We start from the raw sequence: 20,687 nt of genomic DNA on the forward strand, positions 1-20,687 counted from the left end.
CCATTTATCCATCTAACCATCCATTCATGCAACCATCTATCCATCCATCCATCCACACACCCATTCAACCATCCATCCATCGACTTATCCATCATCCATCCACCCATCTGTCCATCTATCCATTGGGCCCATCTATCTGTTTATCCACCCACCCATATACCTGTCCATCTACCTATCCACCCATCTATCCATCCATCTGTCCATCTATCCATTGCTCCCCACCATTCTCCCTATTATGTATTTAATCATTTAAAAAGTGCTTGTTTTTTTATTATCTCTGCCTGAGGTTCCCCAGGGTGGGGGTGTCTAATTCTGCTGTTTGTTGTATCTGACTTTTTTCATGGTGAATGATTTCGTTGTGTGTTTCGTGTCTGTGGAGGGGGACTTATTCTCAGAACGCGTGGACTGAGAATGGTCTTGTCAGAAATGCATTGAGAACTTGCCTCTATTCAATGTCTCCAGGGCAGTACTGGTTTGAGTCCATTTTTGATGTTTATTTCTCAGCTTGGGGCTTCTTGGGTCACATGGATAGTATTAAGACATGTAGCTGGCCCATGTTACAGATTTGTAGCAGAGAATGTGGTCAAGGATTAACCCTGCACATTCCAAAGAAAAGTCTGGCCCTTTCCCAGCCCCTTGGCGGCCACCTCCATGACCTTGGCATGTCCTTCTTGATAAGAGTATCTTTGCTTGTCTGGGTCCTTGGGTCATGCTGGATAATCTATGCTGACAGTATGACTTAAGACAGGAGCTGTGGACCATGTGGTATCCGCTCAACCTCTGGAAGGGCTAGAGACGAAGGTCAGCCATGTGTACAGCCCACCACACACATGACTGATCCCCAATAAACACGCTGGACACCAGGGCTCCTGGCGAGCAGCACAGGTTGGTGACACTTGGTGTGCACCACCACACTTGGCTGCTGGGAGAATAAAGGGCTGTCCCCACAAGTCCCCTGGGAGACAACAGCTGGGAACTCGCACCTGTCTCTCTTTGCCCAGCCCCATACAGCTCTTCCTATTGCTGATTTTGAGCTGCATCCACCCATCCACTGTAATAAACCATAACTGTGAGCAGATCTGCTTTGCTGAGTCCCGTGAGTGCTTCTAGCAAACCATGGACCCTGAGGGTGGTCCCCAGGACTCGTGACGCACAGGGAGGCTTTTTCTGGCACCTAGAGCCAGGCAGACACACTGAGATAGGTAGTGGGCAGACAGCGCACCCTTCAGCTGAGTTAAATCCCAGGTTTCAGGGGTCCTGGCTATGGATGAATGTCTCAGCCAGGGTCCTCAGCCTGGGGCCTCCCATCACTGCACCCCCTGGAGTTGGGCAGGGACCAGCTGCTCACTCAACCCCAGAGGAGGCCCTGTTGTCATGGTAACTATGATCTCTCTGCCTCCCTGGTGCCTCCTCCCTCCACCACCAAGTCACAGGGACTCATCCAGGCTAGGTTCCACTTAGAATGTTTCCAAAAAAACGTGCCAAGAACCACCTCTTCCCCCTCCCGCTGGCTTCCCACGCACCTTGTTTCCTGATCTTCTGTGGCCAGAGCAGACCTGTGGGAAAAGGAAGGAACCCCAGCATTAGTTGCCTGTTTGGGGAGCCTTGGCATTTGGCTGTGAGCCCTATGAGGGCCAACATGGCTGCATCCTGATCTGGCACAAAGCAAGCATCAGCATGTGGCTGCTGTGTAACAAATGAGCCAGGACAGGTAGTCACGAGGACAGCCAAGCCCCTTGGCTGCCACAAAGTGAAACCACCAGTGCTGCCCCAGGCCTACCTGCCTGGAAGGTGAGACCCACCCACCAGGACCTGTACAAAGGCCAGCCAGAACCTCCATCTGAGAGCAGATCCTGGTCTCTCAGGCACATCAGTTGCCCCTGGTCCCTGTGCTTGGCCTGTGATAGATGCAGGGCGGGAGGAGGAGGAAGGGACAGTCCCAAGATAGAGCCACTGCCCTCAAAGAGCCCAAGGACAGGAGAAGAAGGGTACAACAAGCAGCAACTGCAGGAGGCAGATGGCACAGAAAGAGACAGGGAAGGAGGGGCCCATGCCATCTGTCTGCACTTCCCAGGGGGAGGCACTAAAGGACTTTTATAACAACAGAGAGTCACTGGATTAAAGACAAATTAGGAGGGGGAGGGGAGTGGAAGGAACTGCTTAGTGGGGTTCAGGGTCTCCCTCTGGGCAGAAAGAATGCTTGGGAGAGAGGTGCTGGTTGCCCACAACTGTTGCTGTCCAACTGCTCAGTCATGTCTGCCTCTTGGCAGCCCCATGGATTGCAGCACCCTAGGCCTCCCTGTCCTTCACTATCTCCGGGAGTTTGGTCAAACTCGTGTCCATTGAGTCGGTGATGCCCTCCAATCATTTCCTCCTCTGTTGCCCTCTTCTTCTCTAGCCTTCAATCTTTCCAAGCATCCAGGTCTTTTTCAATGAGTCGGCTCTTTGAATCAGGTGGCCAAAGTACTGGAGCTTCGGCTTCAGCATCAGTCCTTTCAATGAATATTCAGGGTTGATTGCCTTTAGGATGGGCTGGTTTGATCTTCTTGCAGTCCAAGGGACTCTAAAGAGATGTACTAAATCCACATTAAAATGGTTTGATGGAGTAGGTCTCATGGTGGACCTTTTATTTTGGTTTTTGCTTCACTACGAAGCATAGAGGATCTTAGTTTCCAGACCAGGGATGGAACCTGCGCCCCATGTAGTGGAAGTGAGGAGTCTTAACCACTGGATCACCAGGGAAGTCCCTGCTGCTGCTGCTGCTAAGTCGCTTCAGTCGTGTCTGACTCTGTGCGACCCCATAGACAGCAGCCCACCAGACTCCCCCATCCCTGGGATTCTCTAGGCAAGAATACTGGAGTGGGTTGCCATTTCCTTCTCCAATGCATGAAAGTGAAAAGTGAAAGTGAAGTTGCTCAGTTGTGTCCGACTCTTAGAGACCCCATGGACTGCAGCCCACCAGGCTCCTCCATCCATGGGATTTTCCAGGCAAGAGTAGTGGAGTGGGGTGCCACTGCCTTCTCCAAGGGAAGTCCCAAGGTGGTCTTATTTCAGCACCATAGTGACCTCAGATCACCTTCATCTGATGTTCTTTGGGCTTGGCAACCGCTGGCAGGTGTGAGCTCTTGCCCACAGCCACCTAGACACTTACCTATCTTCTGCCAGCCCCGCCTCTGCCTTCTCTTCAGACCTGGGCAGGACGTACTCCGGCTGCGGCCTCGCACTGGGAACAGAAAGAGGTGAGCAGGGATGACCAGGTGGCCGAGTGGGCTGAGGGGCTGTTGGCTCCCACTGCCCCTCCATCTGGGCTGCCGTGACCTGACAGCAATCTGGAAAGGGTCTGCCTGCCCTGGGAAGTGCCGGGGCCCAGAGGGTGGAGCAAGTAATGGGATGGTCAGGAATTCATCAAGATGAAGGCCATGGGGAGAAAGAAAGAAAAAAAAAATATAGAGAGATTTTTAAAAAGCAGAACAATAATGAAGAATAAAAGATAACAGCCCCTGAAGGGTAAAACAAGACTCCAACAGCAAAGAGAGAGAAGAAAAAGAAAAAAAACCCATATACATATAATAAGAAAAATATAAACAAGAGGGATCAGAATAATAACAAAGATTAGAAAATAATAGAATAAGAAACCACAATCACAGAAAACTAATCAAACTGATTATATGAACTACAGCCTTGTCTAACTCAATGAAACTATGAGCCATGCTGTGCAGGGCAACGCAAGACGGACAGGTCACGGTGGGAAGTTCTGACAAAACATGGTCCACTGGAGAAGGAAACGGCAAACCACTTCAGTATTCTTCCCTTGAGAACCCCATGAACAATATGAAAAGGCAAAAAGATATGGCCCTGAAAGATGAACTCCCCAGGTTGGTAGGTGCCCAATATGCTACTGGAGATCAGTGGAGAAATAACTCCAGAAACAACGAAGAGACAGAGTCAAAGCGAAAAAAAAACAACAAAAAAAACCCAGCTGTGGATGTGACTGGTGATGGAAATAAAGTCTAATGCTGTAAAGAACAGTATTGCATAGGAACCTGGAATGTTAGGTCTGTGAATCAAGGTAAATTGGAAGTGGTCAATCAGGAGATGGCAAGAGTGAACATAGACATTTTAGGAATCAGTGAAGTAAAATGGACTGGAATGGGTAAATTTAACTCAGATATCCATTATATTTACTACTGTGGGCTAAGAATCCCTTAGAAGAAATGAAGTAGCCCTCATAGTCAACAAAAGAGTCCCAAATGCAGTTCTTGTCTCAAAAATGACAGAATGACCTCTGTTCATTTCTAAGGCAAAACTTTCAATATCACAGTGATCCAATTCCATGCCCCAACCAGTAATGCTGAAGAAGCTGAAGTTGAAAGGGTCTATGAAGACCTACAAGACCTTCTAGAACTAACACCCAAAAGAGATGTCCTTTTCATTACAGGGGACAGGAATGCAAAAGTAGGAAGTTAAGAGGTACTTGGAGTAACAGGCAAGTTTGGCCTTGGAGTACAAAATGAAGCAGGGCAAAGGCTAACAGTTTTTCCAAGAGAACGCACTGGTCATAGCAAACATCCTCTTCCAATAACACAAGAGATGATGCTACACGTGGACATTACCAGATGGTCAATACCGGAATCAGATTGATTATATTCTTTGCAGTCAAAGATGGAGAAGCTCTATACAGTCAGCAAAAACAAAACCTAGAGCTGACTGTGGCTCAGATCATGAACTCCTTATTGCCAAATTCAGACTTAAATTGAAGAAAGTAGGGGAGACCACTAGACCATTCCAGTATGGCCTAAATCAAATCCCTTATGATTATACAGTGGAAGTGACAAATAGGCTCAAAGGATTAGATCTGATAGACAGAGTGCCTGAAGAACTATGGATGGAGGTTCATGACACTGTACAGGAGGCAGTGATCAAGACCATCCTCAAGAAAAAGAAATGCAAAAAGGCAAAATGGTTGCCTAAGGAGGCCTTACAAATAGCTGAGAAAAGAAGAGAAGCTAAAGGCAAAGGAGAAAAGGAAAGATATACCCATCTGAATGCAGGGTTCCAAAGAATAGCAAGGAGAGATAAGAAAGCCTTCCTCAGTGGTCAATGCAAAGAAATAGAGGAAAACAACAGAATGGAAAACACTAGAGATCTCTTCAAGAAAATTAGAGATACCAAAGGAATATTTCATGCAAAGATGGGTGCAATAAAGGACAGAAATGGTATGGACCTGACAGAAGCAAAAGATATTAAGAAAAGGCAACAAGAATACATAGAAGAACTATACAAAAAGGGTCTTCATGACCCATGGCTTTACTGTGCAGAGGATAAGGCCCAGGCCCCCAGGAGGATCCCCAGGGCCCTGGGCAGGGGAACAGTAGATGGATTCCCCTCTCTTCCACATCCAGAGGGACCCCTGCTCTGTCTTCCCTCTCTCCTGCATCCACAGGACCTACATGGGCAGACAGTGCCCTTGGAGGTGTCCCTGGAGGACAGAAGGGGTCCCAGAGAGTGGAGGGAGCCCAGAGGGAGGCGGGCCCTGGAGGATGGAGGGGGCCCTGGGAAGGAGGAGGGAAACTGGAGGATAGGGGGGTTCCCAGATGGTGGAGGGCCCTTGGAAGGGAGAAGGAGGGGCCATGCAGAGTATGGGGACCCTGGAGGGTGGAGGGTTTCCTGGATGGTGGAGGGCTTGGCCTGGAGGGAGGAGAGAGCCCTTAAGGGCAAGAGGGGAACCCCGTGGAGCAGAAGGGTCCCCAGAGGGATGAGGGGTCTCCAGAGGTGTAACAGGAGGGAAAGGCAGGGCACAACTTTTGAAAGAATGACATAGCCCAAGGACACAACATAAACAAATAAGAATCAAATAGGTCCAAGAAGGGAGACAAAAGGACTTTGATTAGACCTTGATCCTCGATCTGCAAGCTAAATGACACACCCAGAGGCACCACAACAGTTCCAAGGCACTGTCAAAAGACCAAGGAGTGGGCAGTTGCCCAATTCCTGGAAATCTCCACCCTTTCCCCTAAAATAGTTGGAATAATCCTCCCACTCGTTAGCCTATGAAATTACCCACCCTATAAAAACTAACCACACCACATTTCATGGCCGCGCTTGCCTCTGCAATGGCCCACACTGTCTGTGGAGTGTACTTCTCTCTGCATCTGCATAAATCCACCTCTTACCTATCACTGTCTTTCTCTAGATTCTGCGGTGAGACTTCAAGAACCCGAGTTTCATCAGGTCCTGAAACAAGGCACTGTGGGTTTTGGCTGGGTTCGAGTCCCAATCTGACATACATGGTTTCAGAGGGAGAAGGAAACTGGAAAGCAGGGAGCGGAGGGGGACCTGGGGGTGGGCCCCGGGGGGTGGACGAGGCCGGGAGAGTGGCCTCCCGATGGGTGGAGGGCTCAACCTGGGGACCTTAGGAGGCTCCCCGGGGCCGAGCCCCCACTGTCATCAGCATCATTAGAAGGACTCTACCGAGCCCACTATTTTTGCCCAGTGGGTTACACTGGTCCTAATTCCTCATGATAACTTGCAGGATGGCTGTGAATTTTTCACTTGTCTAATGTTATGCTGAGACTGAGCAGGGGAGCCTGGATTCCAGCCCGGGTCTGACTCCAATCCTTCTAGAGAAGGCAGGGCTTTGAAACACATGTGTGTGTGACATGGGTCCCAACTGAGTTGAAGCTGCCAGCTTCCCCCAGCCTTGACCCAGCTCAGCGCCAGCCCCAACCCGGCCAGAATACGGGCCGCTCCGCACAGACCTTTCCCTCCTGGCCTTCAGCCGTTCCTCCTCATACCTGGAAGACAGAAAAAGGAGAAGGCTTAAGAGGTGGCCTGGGAATCCTCTCCCCTCTGGGAACAGGAAAGCAGTCTCACTGTCACATCTGAACACATGCCAGGCTTCAGAGCAGACAGGATAGCCTGCAGCTACTTTACAAAGCCCCACCTCATCCCACCTCAGGGCAGGAATAGCTATTTTACTGGCATATTCCAGTGTCTGGTGTTGCTGCAACTCAGCAGACATTTCTAGCATCTGCCCTAAACAAAGCCAGGATAAAGCAATTAATTATTAATGTGGCTTTGTCTACAGATGCCCCCCCCGCTCCCCCCCCCCCCCCCGCAAAGGGCCAGAGAGTCAATATTTTCAGCTTTTCAGACCAGTCTCTGTGGCAACCCCTTGATTCTGTTGTAGCTCGAAAGCAGCCGTGGATGGTTTGTAAATGGACAAGTATAGCTGTGTGCCAATAAAACTTTATTTATAAAGACAAGTCAGGGGCCAGGACTCACTGGCCCCTCTGCCTGCACTAGAGGGGCCAGGTCCGCTGTATTCTGTTATTTCACAGGCGCCTGTTTCACTCTATTTCCCTCTGTCTTGCTCTCCCACTCAGGTCTGGTTCTCTGGCAGCCTGACTGGCAGAGCATGGGAGGTTGGGAGATGAGCAGCTCTGGGGGTGATGGGGATGATGGGGATGGAAGTGGGGCAGTGCTCCCATGGCATAAGACACTCACTGTAGCACGCAGTCTGGGATTTGCACGTGCTCCATGGGGATGAGCTGCTCCAGATCTTCCAAGCTGTGCACATACTGGATCTTGTTGATGAACTTGACGCTGGCGGGAGGAGAAGGATGGACACGTCTGAAAGCCAGCCCTTGGGGTGGTGACTCAGGGTCAGGGGGAGCGATGGCAGCCAGGGATGCACACGCAGCCCCATTCCAGGATGCCCCAGCACACTCACCCAAACCTCCCTCTCAGCCCAAACCTCCCTCTCAGCCCATGCCAGACCTCAGCCCCTTCCCCTGGTGTGGGTACAGAGCAGAACCTGGGGTCTCCGCCTGCAAGAAGGGAAGGCTCCTGAGCCATGTGTCTGACACCAGTCCCTGCTGAGCAGAGAGTTGTTGTTCAGTCGCTCAGTCGTGTCTTACTCTTTCAGATCCCGTGAACTGCAGCACACCAGGCCTCTCTGTCCTTCACTCTCTCCCTGAGTTTGCTCAAACTCACTTCCACTGAGTCGGTGACACCATACAACCATCTCATCCTCTGTTGCTCTCTTCTCCTCCTGCCTTCAATCTTTCCCAGCATCAGGGTCTTTTCTAATGAGTCGGCTTCTTGCATCAGGTGGCCAAACTACTGGAGCTTCAGCTTCAGCATCGGTTCTTCCAGTGAACATTCAGGGTTGATTTCCTTTAGGATTGACTGGTTTGCTCTCCTTGCAGTCCAAGGGATTCTCCAGAGTCTTCTCCAGCACCACAATTTGAAGGCATCAATTCTTCGGCACTCAGCCTTCTTTTTGGTCCAACACACATCCATACACGACTACTGGAAAAGCCATAGCTTTGACTATATGGACTTTTGAGCAGAGAGGGAAAGAAGGAAGAAAGCAGAGAGGGACAAGATGCTATTACTATCAGACTCCAGGCTCCATCTTCCCCAGGAGGTGCTCCTCTGTGTCAATCTTCCCAAGAACACTTTCATGGCACAATTGTCACTGTCTGGTGGCACCAGTAGTCACTTGGGCATGAGACAGGTGCACGTGGGGACTGCTGATTCATCTTCCATTCTTCCCGGGTAAATGGCTTCTTCCTGTCCAAATCCAGCTCTGGCCACTGGCTACTACTGATGTGACTGGTCACCAGCTTGGGGCTTTGAACCCGTGATTTTTTTTAAAAAAAAACATTACCTTAAATCTAATTTTGGTACAATGCCAAATAAACTCCTTTTCAAGGTCAAATCAATTTTTCTAACAATGAGTTACGTTCTCTAAGGCTCAGAGAAAGTAACTGTACAATAAGTCATAAAATAATCAAATGGGGACTTCTCTGGTGGTCCAGTCGATAGGACTCCGAGCTTCCACTGCAGGGGGCCTGGGTTTGATCCCTGGTTGAGGAACTAAGATCCCACATGCTGAGAAGCATGGCTGAAAAGTAAAATAATAAAAAATAAAAAGAGGAACTAAAGAGCCTCTTGGTGAAGGTGAAGGAGGAGACTGAAAAAGCTGGCTTGAAGCTCAACATTTAAAAAAAATTAAGATCATGGCATCTGGTCCCATCACTTCATAGCAAATAGAAGGCGAGAAAGTGGAAGCAGTGACAGATTTTATTTTCTTGGGCACCAAAATCACTGCGGATGATAACTGCAGCCATAAAATCAAAAGACGCTTGCTCCTTGTAAGGAAAGCTATGACAAAAATCTAGACAGTGTGTTAGAAAACAGAGACGTCACTTTGCCGACACAGGTCCATATAGTGGCCATATCACACAGTATGAGGGATCTTAGTTCCCCCACCATGGATGGAACCCCAAATCCCCCTGTACTGGAAGCACAGAATCTTAACCACTGGACTGCCGGGGAAGTCCAGTTTTAAACTGTGTAAAGCAACAATATAGACTCCCCAAAGAGGAGATGGAAAATGGTGATTAAAAAAAAAAAAAAAAGACACATGGCAACCCAGGTGGGTATCTGGACTCAGATCACGATCTCACCTGATGAAAGGGCGGGAGATGGCCAGAACGGTGCGGATGAACCAGGATGGGTGGACGATGATTAAGGACTTCAGGTTTTTCCGAAGTCTGTGTGGGGAGGCAGAGAGAGCAATATGGGCTCCCTGGGGGGAAAGCCCCGGGGAGGGAGCAGCTAAGGGGTGTCACCCACTCTGTGAGCCCAGGCAGTACTCTGATGATCTCCATTGACAGGGAGGAGACTGAGTTTTGGTTAAGCTAAGCCCACCCCCTCCACCCCTGGAAGAGTCTGCAAGTGGCAGAGCCCATGTCTGGCCCCGGCTCCCTCTTAATTTAGATTCTGAGGATCTGACTGTGTGGCCATGTGCGTGCGTGTGTAAGTCACTTCAGTCGTGTCCAACTCTGTGACTCCATGGACTGCAGTCCACTAGGCTCCTCTGTGCATGGAATTCTCCAGGCAAGAATACTGGATGGGGTGCCATGCCCTCCTTCAGGGGATCTTCCCGACCCGGGGACTGAACCCGCCTCTTTTACATCTCCTGCATTGGCAGGTAGGTTCTTTACCACTAGCGCCACCTGGGAAGCCCTTGCATGGCTACATCACCTCTCCTTCCTGAAAGATTTTCTAGGGCCCCCAGTTCTAAGCCCCTGCTACGGGCGAGTTGAACTGCAGCCCTCTTTGTCTGGGAGCGGGACCACTGCAGGGGTCATTAGCTAAGGTGAGATCATATCCCAGCAGGGCCTGCCGCCTAACCCACAGTCACTGGGGTGTCCTTATAAAAGGGGGCATTTGCACCCAGGCGCGCACAGGGGCGGTTCTCCCTCACTGGAACCGACCTTGCGGACAACTTGACCAAGGACTTCTAGCTTCCAGAACTAGGAGACGACACACGTCTGGTGTTGAAGCTGCCCAGTCTGGCCCTTTCAGAGTGGGAGGGACTTCAGTGCGAGGCCGTCCCTCAGCCCCACGCACTCACCTCCTGTCGATCATCTGGTAGCACTTTTTCAGCCAGCCAATGCCCGGCATCCTCCGCCGGGGCGTGGCGCCGTTCAGGTACACGATCATGTAATCTTCCGCCACGAGGAGCTCCAGGCTGCTGATGACGTACCTAGTCATGGGGCACAGAGGACCAGGGACCCGGCAGGACTGGTTCAGAGTCAGGAAGCCCGGTTCCCCGGGACTAAGCCCTCTGTCCCCCATCCTTTCTGTTTCTACCTGCCCTGGCTGTGTCACACCTGTTCAGGTGTCGTTGGCTGTCCTGGCATGCTCAGCCGGATAGCGGGGGAGGGGAGCAGAGGACTCCCAAACACCCCCCAAAATCTAGGTCAGTGGGCACAATGATAATAGTTGTTACTATCTTACTGAGGAGTTTTGTTTGTTTGTTTGTTTTTAAACTGAGTCCCTTGGACTGCAAGGAGATGAAACCAGTCGATCCTAAAAGGAAATCAACCCTGAACATTCGCTGGAAGGACTGATGCTGAAGCTGAAGCTCCAGTACTTTGGCCACCTGATGGGAAGAGCCCACTCATTGGAGAAGACCCTGATGCTGGGAAAGATTGAGGGCAGGAGGAGAAGGGGACCACAGAGGATGAGATGGTTGGAGGGCATCACCAACTTGATGGACATGAATTTGAGCAAACTCCAGGAGACAGTGGAGAACAGGGAAGCCTGACGCCCTGCAGTCCATGGGTCGAAAAGAGTTGGACACAACTTAACAACTAAACAATTTTTTTGAGTGTTTACTGGGTGCCAAGTGATTTATACCCTTGAACTCATCTAATGTCTCCATTAATTCTGGAATGTAAGTTTCAACAGCCCCAGATGCCCTTGGGGGACAGATACCCACAGCCAGTGGTCCAGTGCACCTGACTTTAGGGACCTGGGGTCCATCCCAGCCCTGTCTCCCCCTAAGTGATTTCAGAAGAATCCTCTCCTCTTTCAGCCTCCACTTCCCCATCTGTAAATCAGGGAGACTGGGTTCCCTGGCAAGTCAGGCCACTTTCTGATCTGACCTTCCATGGGTACTTCCTCTTCCTCTGGCCCACCTGGCACCCTCACCCCCCCTCTCCCGAGGAAGAAGGAAATCTTCATAATAATGAAAATTGGAGTGATAACAATTTGCTGAGCTCTTACTGTCATCTGCCAGGTTGTTTTTTTTTTTTTTTGCCACACCAGGAGGCATATAGTGAGTTTCAGGATCTTAGTTCTCCAACCAGAAATCAGACCCACAGCCTTGCATTAAGAACCCAAGGATGGTGTGGTCTTAACTACTGGACACCAATGAAGTGCTTTATGCTTAATTATCTGTCTCCATCCTAGCAAAACTGTACCTGTGTGTCCTTGGGCAAGTGACTTAACCTCTCTGTGCCTCAAACACTGCAGCCACAGAATGGGAGGCAACTGTAACTGCCCCACAGAGTCTTGCTGGGGAGGAACGTGCTCTCACATACAAAGCCCTTAGCATTGTGGCTATCGCATAGTGGGCATGCACGCTCAGTCGCTTCAGTCGAGTCTGATTCTGTGGCACCCTGAGGACCGGGGCCTGCCAGGCTGCTCTATCCATGGGATTCTCCAGGCAAGAATACTGGAGTGGGTTGCTATGTCCTCCTCCAGGAGATCTTGCCAACCCAGGGATCGAACCCATGTCTCTTGTGTCTCCTGCATTGGCGGGTGGATTCTTTACCGCTGAGCCACCGGGGAAGCCCACCCTGGTCTGCCCGTGGTCGAGCCCTTCCCTGGTGCTGGGCAGAACCACCCAGTGTGGTCCTTGCTGCCTGTCCTGCCCACCGGCTGGGAACCTCAGAACTGTGGGCAGCTGGGATGGAGCGGCCAGGTCACTTACAGGAAGAGGTTCTCCATGATGTAGTGGTAGTCGGGGGAGCTGCTGTCCGGGAGGAAGCAGGCAGCAAAGACGATAATGGCGTTGAGACCTTCGCCGTAGTACCCTGCAGAGAGGCAGCTGGTGAGCAGCGCTGGGCAGGGCTGGGCAGAGCCCTCTCCCAGCTCTGAGTTGCCCTGTGCTCTGCCCCATGCATGCGTCTCATAGCTGGCCGGCCCCCTCCCACCCACTGCTCATACTCAGAGGACACAGCTCTGAGCCCCAGCAGCCTGGCTAGAGAAGCCAGAAAACACCTTCCATGGGGGATGCCAGCCACCCTCATGGGTACCTCTGGTGTGCCCCCACGTGTCTAAGCCTTGCCCCCATGTGAGTTTCATCCCTGCACACCTAGACACTACAGCTTAACATCCCCCTGGCTCAGAAGAAGAGACCGAGGTTCAGACAGGACCGCTCCTGGGCCCTCTAGTTGTTGGAGCCAGGAGGGGGCCTCGGGGCATGGTCTCACCTCCGTGGGTCACCACCCTCATGTAGGGCCGGATCATGTGTAGATCGATCCGGTGTTCCTGTTCCCCAATGATCACCGTCCTCCACAGACGCCCATTGGCTGCGCCGCCGTCCTCCGCCGAGCCGTCCCCAAACAGATCCGCGCTGTCCCCAGGCATGTTCTTGGCAGCAGCCACGGGGGTGTCATCTGGAGCAGGGCAGCAGGGAGGGTGAGAAGGAGGGACGCCTGAATCTGGACATCTCGTCCCAGCCTCCCTCTCTGGGAGGGTTGCTTTGGCCGCCCGTGGCCACAGAGCCTCTTCCTCTCCTCCCCAGGCCAGAGGAAGACCACTCATCTCACCCTTTTTCCAGGTAGAGCCCATTTCTTGCTGGGTGACCTTGCACACATTTCTTTTCCCTCTCTGGGCTTCTCGGGGGTTCTTAACCACTCTTGAAATTATCTGTCTCTCGCCCATCTGTCATCCTGCAATCTCCCCGCCTCAGAAAATAGCCTGGCTGTTTCCCCAGCTGCTCAGGCCCCAAACCCAGCTACCATCTTCGACCTCTTTCCCCATCATATTTCACATCCACCCAACAAATGCTGTGCCTCTGCTTCCGTCCCCATGGACACCACCATTGCTACCTTTTTAAAAAGTACTTATTTGATTGTGCCCTCTTAGTTGTAGCATGCAGGATCTTTAGTTGCAGCATGCAGAATCTAGTTTCCTGACCAGGGATCGAACCTGGGCCCCTGCATTGGGAGCATGGGGTCTTAGCCACTGGACCACCAGGGAAATTCCCTGTTGCTATCTTTCTGACCTGTGTTCTTGCCTTGGAATATCAGCTCCAGTAATACCCACCCAGTGAGGCCAGTCCCAACAACCCTGCAGAAGAACCCTCCTCACCCTAGGAAGCCTGGTTCAGGGTGTCTTGGGCTGGGCACTGTGGACATTTAGGGCCAGTCACTGCCTGTGGGGGGCGTCCTGGGCACTACAGGGTGTGGAGCAGCATCCCTGATCCCACCCCCTCGATGCCAGGATCCCCCAAGTTGTGACAACCACAGATGCCCCCAAATGTGGCCCAGTGTCCCTTGGGAGGGTTGAATTGCCTGAATGAGCCCCCCTGCCCTCTCCCATCACCTATTTCTCCCACAGCACCAGTGACCAGGTGCAGTTACCTTGTGCCCATTTGTTCTGTGACCCAGAGCCCTGCTTTCTGGCTGCCCTGAGAGCAGGCAGGCACCGTGTTTTCCCGACGGTCCCTGCCCTCTCTACCCTACCCCTACATGGCAATCAAGACCTGCTCCACGTACACCTGTGGAATCAGGGGGCGGCCCCTCCTTCTGGTCTTGATCACCTTTGATCAAGTGAATCGGGTGAAAGACACGTCTCCCAGCAAAGTCCACAAGTCCACGAGAGAATGCACGTGGAGTCCCAGGGCCTGTTTTGGGAGTCTTGGGTTGGAAGCCCCACCCCAGGATTTCCATGGTGAGTCAGTGGTTAAGACTCCATGCTTCCAATGCAGGGGGAACAAGTTCCATCCCTGGTCTGGGAACTAAAATGCTACACAGCGTGGCCAAACCCCCCACCCCACCCAAAACAACAAAAGAAGCCCTGCCCGCCTTGAACCTCTGGGAATGGAGGAGGAGGGGACTCTGGCAAGATGGCCCCAGAAGCCGAGAGGAGCACTGGGGTCCGATTTGGGGGTCGGGTAGGGACAGTGAGCGACCGACCTCACCTTCCCACTCCAGCTCATTGCCGTTCCCCAGGAACTCCAGTGAGTCGGTCTCATCAGGGGTCTCAATGTCATCCACATTGATGTCCAGGTCATCGGGGGTGTCTAGGAAGTCATCTGACAGCAGGGAGCCCTCACTCTGGTCCAGGGAAATGTTGATCTCAGGGGCCACCAGCGTCTTTCGCTTACGATGAGCCCCATTGAAGTTCAGCGTGTTGGGAGGGGCTGTGGGGGAAAGGGAAAACAGAAAGTCAAAGGAAAAACAAATCAGTCGCTTGTTTTTTCTTCCCCTTCTCCTATTCCAGATCCTACAGAGATCTGTTCTGCCCTGCCGTGGGGAGTGCTCAGAAATCAGACAACATCCTTTCACAGCAGCAGTTAATGGAACCATCCAACTCGGAGGATAAGGGCAGACACTTGGACATTGGACAGTCCTGGGTTCAGAGCCTGACCTTGCTACCCACCAGCTCTGTGACCTGCAGTGCCACCTTGCTCTGAGCTTGACTCAGTTTTACGATCTGCAAAATGGGACTCACAGGTGAGTCAAGTCAAGGTCAAACAATGACATGGGGATTAGACCCCAGGCAGCCTGGTCTTCAGATTGAGCTCCAGACCTGCCAGTATCTGCGCCTTTTGTTCCTTCTGGCTAAGGCTGATGGAGAATGTCCGAGTTCTGCTTTTTCCCTTTCTGGGATGTGTGACTCTAACAATTAACTTTTAGTGATCACATAACACAGGCCAGGCCCTAGCCCACATGTTCACGTTCCGACTTCTGTAGACAGATAAGTGTGTTCAGTCATGTCTGACTGTTTTCCACCGCATGGACTGTAGCCTTCCAGGCTCCTCTATCCATGGGACTCTCCAGGCAAAAATACTGAAGCGGGTTGCCATGCCCTCCTCCAGGGGATCTTCCTGATCCAGGGATCAAATCTGTGTCTCTTGTGTCTCCTGGATCTCCTGCCTTGGCAGGTGGATTCTTTACTGCTGAGTCAGTTGTAGCCTTGCTACTGCCCCATTGGACAGATGAGTAAACTGAGGCACAGGGAGGCAGGATCTTCCCACGTCACTCTGAAGCCCATGGGGGTGGATATTCCCCATGGTTTGGACCACTTCCTCCTAAAGACGCTTAGCCTGGACTCTGGTCTCCTTATAAAAGGTGGTTTCACCTCCTGGGCTGCCCCCAAGGGGTTAAGGCCATCTAACAGCCTTTGGAGCAGAGCTAACCCCTCAGGCTTATGGGGTTTACAAGGGGAGGAAAGCCATCCCTTCCCCCAAAGGCAGCTCTGGGAAAAGAGGCTGACCTTCCAGAGATCCCAGAAATTCTCCCTGTTTCAATACACAGCCTTTGAAGACAAAATTAATAAACAAGTTGGAGAGTCCCTCACCAACTCAATGGACATGAGTCTGAGCAAACCCCAGGAGATACTGAAGGACAGGGAATCCTGGTGTGCTGCAGTCCATGGAGTCGCAGAGAGTTGGACACGACTGAGTGACTGAGCAACATCAAGGAGAATCTCACCCCTCTCTTATATTGGATGACATTCATAGATCCATAATTAAATGGACCACATTTTTTTAAAGTATTTATTTTTATTTATGTATTTGATTGTGCTTTGATTGGTCTTACTTGCAGCATGTGGGATCTAGTTCCCTGAGCAGGGATCAAACCCGTGTCCCCTGCATTGGAAGCTTGGAGTCAGCCACTGAACCACCAGGGAAATCCTTGGATTACCTTTTTTTTCATTTTGAATCTCATATATATATATATATATATATATATATATATATATATATATATATGTTTTTTTCACTTTGAAGCTCTCGATCCATAAGCAACAGGTCAGACTGCTTCAAGAGACTGTGGTATAGAAATATGCATTTTGGCAGAAAATTATAAAGACGCAAGGTACAGACCTCCCTTGTGGTCTAGTGGTTAGGAATCTGCCTGCTAATTCAGAAGACACAGGCTCAATCCTTGACCTGGGAAGATCCCACATGTCTCGGATCAACTAAGCCGAAGCACCACAATTACTGAGCCTGCAGCAAGAGAAGCCACCGCAATGAAAAAAAGCCTGCACACTGCAAACAGAGAATAGCCCTCGCTTGCTGCAACTAGAGAAAGCCCTTGCACAGCAGTGAAGGCCTGGCACAGCCAAAAATAAATAAATAAATAAAATGGGAAAAAACCCCATAAGTCATGTTTACCAAGTGTCTGCTATATGTGAGGCACTGGCATAGTTTCCTGCTCTCACCATGACTTTGTGTGATGGGAAATATTACCCCTTTTAAAGATGGGGACATTGAGGCAGGGACCTTCCCAGGGATATGACTCCAGTCCTCTCAACTTACCCTGCCTTTTTCATGGGAAGTGTGTTGGGAGCAGTGAATCAGGAGCGCTTGATTTAAAATACTGTTTAACCTGGTGGTCCAGTGCTTAAGAATCTGTCTTTCAGTGCAGGGAATTTTGTTTGATTCTGGCTTCCCTGGTGGCTCAGATGGTAAAGAACCCGCCCACAATGCAGGAGACCCGGGTTCAATCCCTGGGTCAGGAAGATCCCCTGGAGAAGGGTATGGAAACCCACCCAGCATTCTTGCCTGGAGAATTCCATGGACAGAGGAGCCTGGTGGGCTGCAGTCCATGGGGTCACAAAGAGTCGGACATGACTGAGTGACTATTTTCATTCATTCATTCTTCCAGGAACTAAGATCTCACATGCCATGGAACAAATAAGCCTGTGCACCACAACTAAGACCCAACTCACTCAAAGAAATAAGTATGTTAAAAAGAATCCTGCTGCTTTTGCAGGTGGGATCAGGTTGTGGATCACAGCATGGTGACTGCAAGATTGAAAGTGCAGGGAACCACAGAGGCAGCAATGTCACCATGTGGACCCGGAGGAAAGGGCATTGAACCAAAGAGGATGATTCTTCAGCCTTCAAACCTAATGGAATTTGCCTTTAAAAAAATCTAGTGGAATTTGCCCTGCCAAATTTCAGACTCGCTGGGACTCGTGACCCCTTCATCCTTCCAATTTCTCCCATTTGCAGTGGGAATATCTATTCTGTGCCTGTCTCACCTTTGTACTTTGGAAGCAGAGAGATTGCTTGATTTCATAGGTTCACAGTTGGAGAGGAATTTTGCCCCAGAATGAATCACACCTGAGTTCCCTGCCCCAACACCCCCCACACCTTGAACCCTTCAACTGATTAAATGTGGCCCACCCACACAATGACAGGCAATCTGCTTTATTCAAAGTGCATGAATTTAAATTTAAATCTCATTTAGAAAACACCACGAATGGAAATATCTAGAATCATGTTTGCCCATGTAGCTGGCTTCTATACAATTAACGTTCACATCCCCCGTTTCAAGTTTCTTTAAAAAAAAGTTAATTATTTGCTTATTTATTTTTGCCTGCATTGGGTCTTGCTGCTGCATGGAGGCTTTCTCTAGTTGCAGTGAGCAGGGGCCACTGTAGTTGCAGGGCGCAGGCTTCTCACTGAGGTGGCTTCTCTTGCTGCTGAGCACGGGCTCTAGAGTGTGGGCTAGGTAGTTGTGGTGCATGGATTTAGTTGCTCCACAGCATGTGGGATCTTCCCGGATCAGGGATTGAACCCATGTCTCCTGCACTGGCAGGTGGATTCTTCACCACTGAGCCACCAGGGAGGTCCCTCAAGTTCCTTAACTTAATCCTATCTGCAAAATTGCTTTTGCCACCTGAGGGAACATTTGTGGTTTCCTAGAATTAGAATCTGGATACCTTTGGGGGCCATCATTGAGGCAGTCATACCTAGGAAGTGAGGTACTGTTACCACACACCCCTCGTTTTACAGAAGTGGGAAGTGGAGGCCCAGAGGGGAGAAGGGAGTCACCCAAGGTCACCCTGTGGGGACACGACAACACTGGGCAGAGAATGTATGCTCAGGTGGGAAAAATGGCTGGCATTCTAGGGTGACCAGCCATTCAGATCCATACAGATTGGCCCCAGAGACCTGGGACAGCTTGATCCCTCTAGCTGGCTCATGGGCATAGCATGGTACAGGGGTAGGCAGAGTTGGTACTCGCTGCTGTGTGACCTCAGGGATGTGGCTGTCCTTCTCTGGGCAGTCTTTCCTCTCTAGGGTGGGCTCTGTGATGGGCTGCATGGGGGAGATGCGGGCTGCATGGGAGCTCTCAGCAGGACTCTGCCAGTAGGTGCCATCGAGGAGAACAAGTGTTTGAGGCAGCCCATCTCGCTGCCCTAGACCCCCTGTTTTCAAAGTCTAGGCCTTTGGGTCCTCAGACCCATGAGCCCTCTTGAGTGCTCAGGGCAGGAGAGCCCTCCTGATTTTATGCCTGGCATTACCCTGGGCACTTTACATAAATCATCTCATTTAATCCTTCTGTGGGAGGCTCACTACCTGCATTTAGTACATAAGGAATTGGAGGCACAAAGAGGCTGAGCCACCAGTTCAAGGACACACAGAAACACCACACACTGACTCCACACACATCTCTGGGTCACCATCACAGTTGCTTTTCCCTACAGGCCTTGGAGGTGAACAACCCCCTTTTGTGACATTCCATCCAGGAGGCATGGCCTCTGACATTTCTACAGTTACAGTCCTGGGCAGAGCCCAGATCATGTGCCCATTTCTGCACACGTGGAAACTTACAGGACGTGTCTTCTGTGGGGCTGCCAAGCAAGTCCATCCCCGTCTCTTCTGGGAGTGGCCTGCAGACCCAGCCGGGAGTGAACATCAGCCACCAGGCACCACAAGTCCAGCCGCAGAAGTGTGGAGTTCAGACAGAATGATAGTAACAGAATTTGTTTAGTTTTGGGAAATCATTGGGAGAAAATACATCTGTTCATGAGCACAGAAAATCACAAACCATCAGAGCCAGAGGGCTCTCATCAGATAATCTAACAAATATTAAGCCTTTTTTTAAATACTTTTTTTTCAATGTGGACGATTTGTTGGGCTTTCTTGGTGACTCAAATAGTAAAGAATCAGCCTGCAATGCAGAGACCTAGGTTCGATCCCTGAGTCAGGAAGATCCCCTGGAAGAGGGCATGGAAGCCCACTCCAGTATTCTTGCCTGGAGAATCTCATGGATAGAGGAGCCTGGTAGGCTGCAGCCCATGGTGGGCCAAAGAGTCAGACATGACTGAAGCCTCTAACATACACATATATTGAATGTGTTACAATATTGCTCCTTTTTTTTTTTTTTTTTTGCCGCATGTGGGATCTTAGCTCTCCCACTAGGGATGGAACGCTTGCCCCCTGCATTGGAAGGTGAACCAGGGAAGTCCCATAAACCTTTTTTTTGGATAGTAAAAGCTGGGGCCCAGAGAAAAGGAGGGTCTCATCTATATTATATTTGGAATATAAGCAGCATTCTTCATGGGCTGACCCCACAGGGTTTGGTCTCCGATGAGCCAGAAATTGTCCGATAGACATAGCAGACAACTGAGAGAGCTCTCCATGGCCCACGCTGGACAGGCCTGACCAACAAAATATATCATGAAGTATTGGATGGTGACTCAAAGTACAAAATAAAATGTCCACGAGTCCATACAGAAGCAAGCGACTGACTAAAGAAACATGGGGAGAAGAGACAAATTTTTTTTGCACAGAATTTCAAATAATGTATGTAAACACTCTATCCCCAGGAAGATAGGGAGTAACTTCTTCTCTGTAAGCATGAGTTGGGCACGATGACTTCCTTCCAAAGGGGACAGTATGGGAAAAGGGAGGCGTGACTCTACAGTCGAGACACCTGACCAGCACGACTTCGGCCCGGGATGCAGGTCAACACCAAAGAAGAGTCATGCTGAGGACAGGCACCCCAAGATGATGGATGAGACAGCCCCTCACCTGTGTCCTCCTCCCCACACCCAGCGCCCCAGGGTCACCATGAGAAAAACACTAGACAAACTCCCACGGAGGGAAGTTCTACAAAATCTCTGACCCCAGTCCTCCTCAAAGCCATCAAGGGCATCAACAATAAGGAAAGTCTGTGATGGACTTCCCTGGAGGTCCAATGGTTAAGACTTCACCTACCAATGCAGGGGGCGTGGGTTCGATCCCTGGTCAGGGGAGCTAAGATCCCACATGCCTCCTGGCCCAGAACTTAAAACAGAAGCAATGTTGTAACAAATTCAATAAAAAATTTAAAAATGGTCTACATCAAAAA

General features: G+C 50.6%; 1 protein-coding gene across 1 annotated transcript in view; it reads right to left on the reverse strand.

The window, feature by feature from the left end:
- Nucleotides 1-1,017: 1,017 nt before the first annotated feature.
- ATCAY (ATCAY kinesin light chain interacting caytaxin) overlaps nucleotides 1,018-20,687 on the reverse strand; it is a 32,709-nt gene continuing 13,039 nt past the window's right edge. Inside the window, exons 2-12 of the mRNA XM_052642836.1 lie at nucleotides 19,166-19,224; nucleotides 14,513-14,734; nucleotides 12,798-12,983; nucleotides 12,296-12,398; nucleotides 10,430-10,561; nucleotides 9,477-9,563; nucleotides 7,507-7,605; nucleotides 6,759-6,794; nucleotides 3,152-3,223; nucleotides 1,524-1,556; nucleotides 1,018-1,174 (exon numbers count right to left, since the gene is read on the reverse strand). Of these exons, the coding sequence (XP_052498796.1) occupies nucleotides 1,018-1,174; nucleotides 1,524-1,556; nucleotides 3,152-3,223; nucleotides 6,759-6,794; nucleotides 7,507-7,605; nucleotides 9,477-9,563; nucleotides 10,430-10,561; nucleotides 12,296-12,398; nucleotides 12,798-12,983; nucleotides 14,513-14,734; nucleotides 19,166-19,224 (1,186 nt within the window). The remainder of the gene's footprint in view (nucleotides 1,175-1,523; nucleotides 1,557-3,151; nucleotides 3,224-6,758; nucleotides 6,795-7,506; nucleotides 7,606-9,476; nucleotides 9,564-10,429; nucleotides 10,562-12,295; nucleotides 12,399-12,797; nucleotides 12,984-14,512; nucleotides 14,735-19,165; nucleotides 19,225-20,687) is intronic.

This window comes from Budorcas taxicolor, chromosome 7, assembly GCF_023091745.1.
Source record: "Budorcas taxicolor isolate Tak-1 chromosome 7, Takin1.1, whole genome shotgun sequence".
In the NCBI taxonomy this organism is placed as follows: Eukaryota; Metazoa; Chordata; class Mammalia; order Artiodactyla; family Bovidae; genus Budorcas; species Budorcas taxicolor.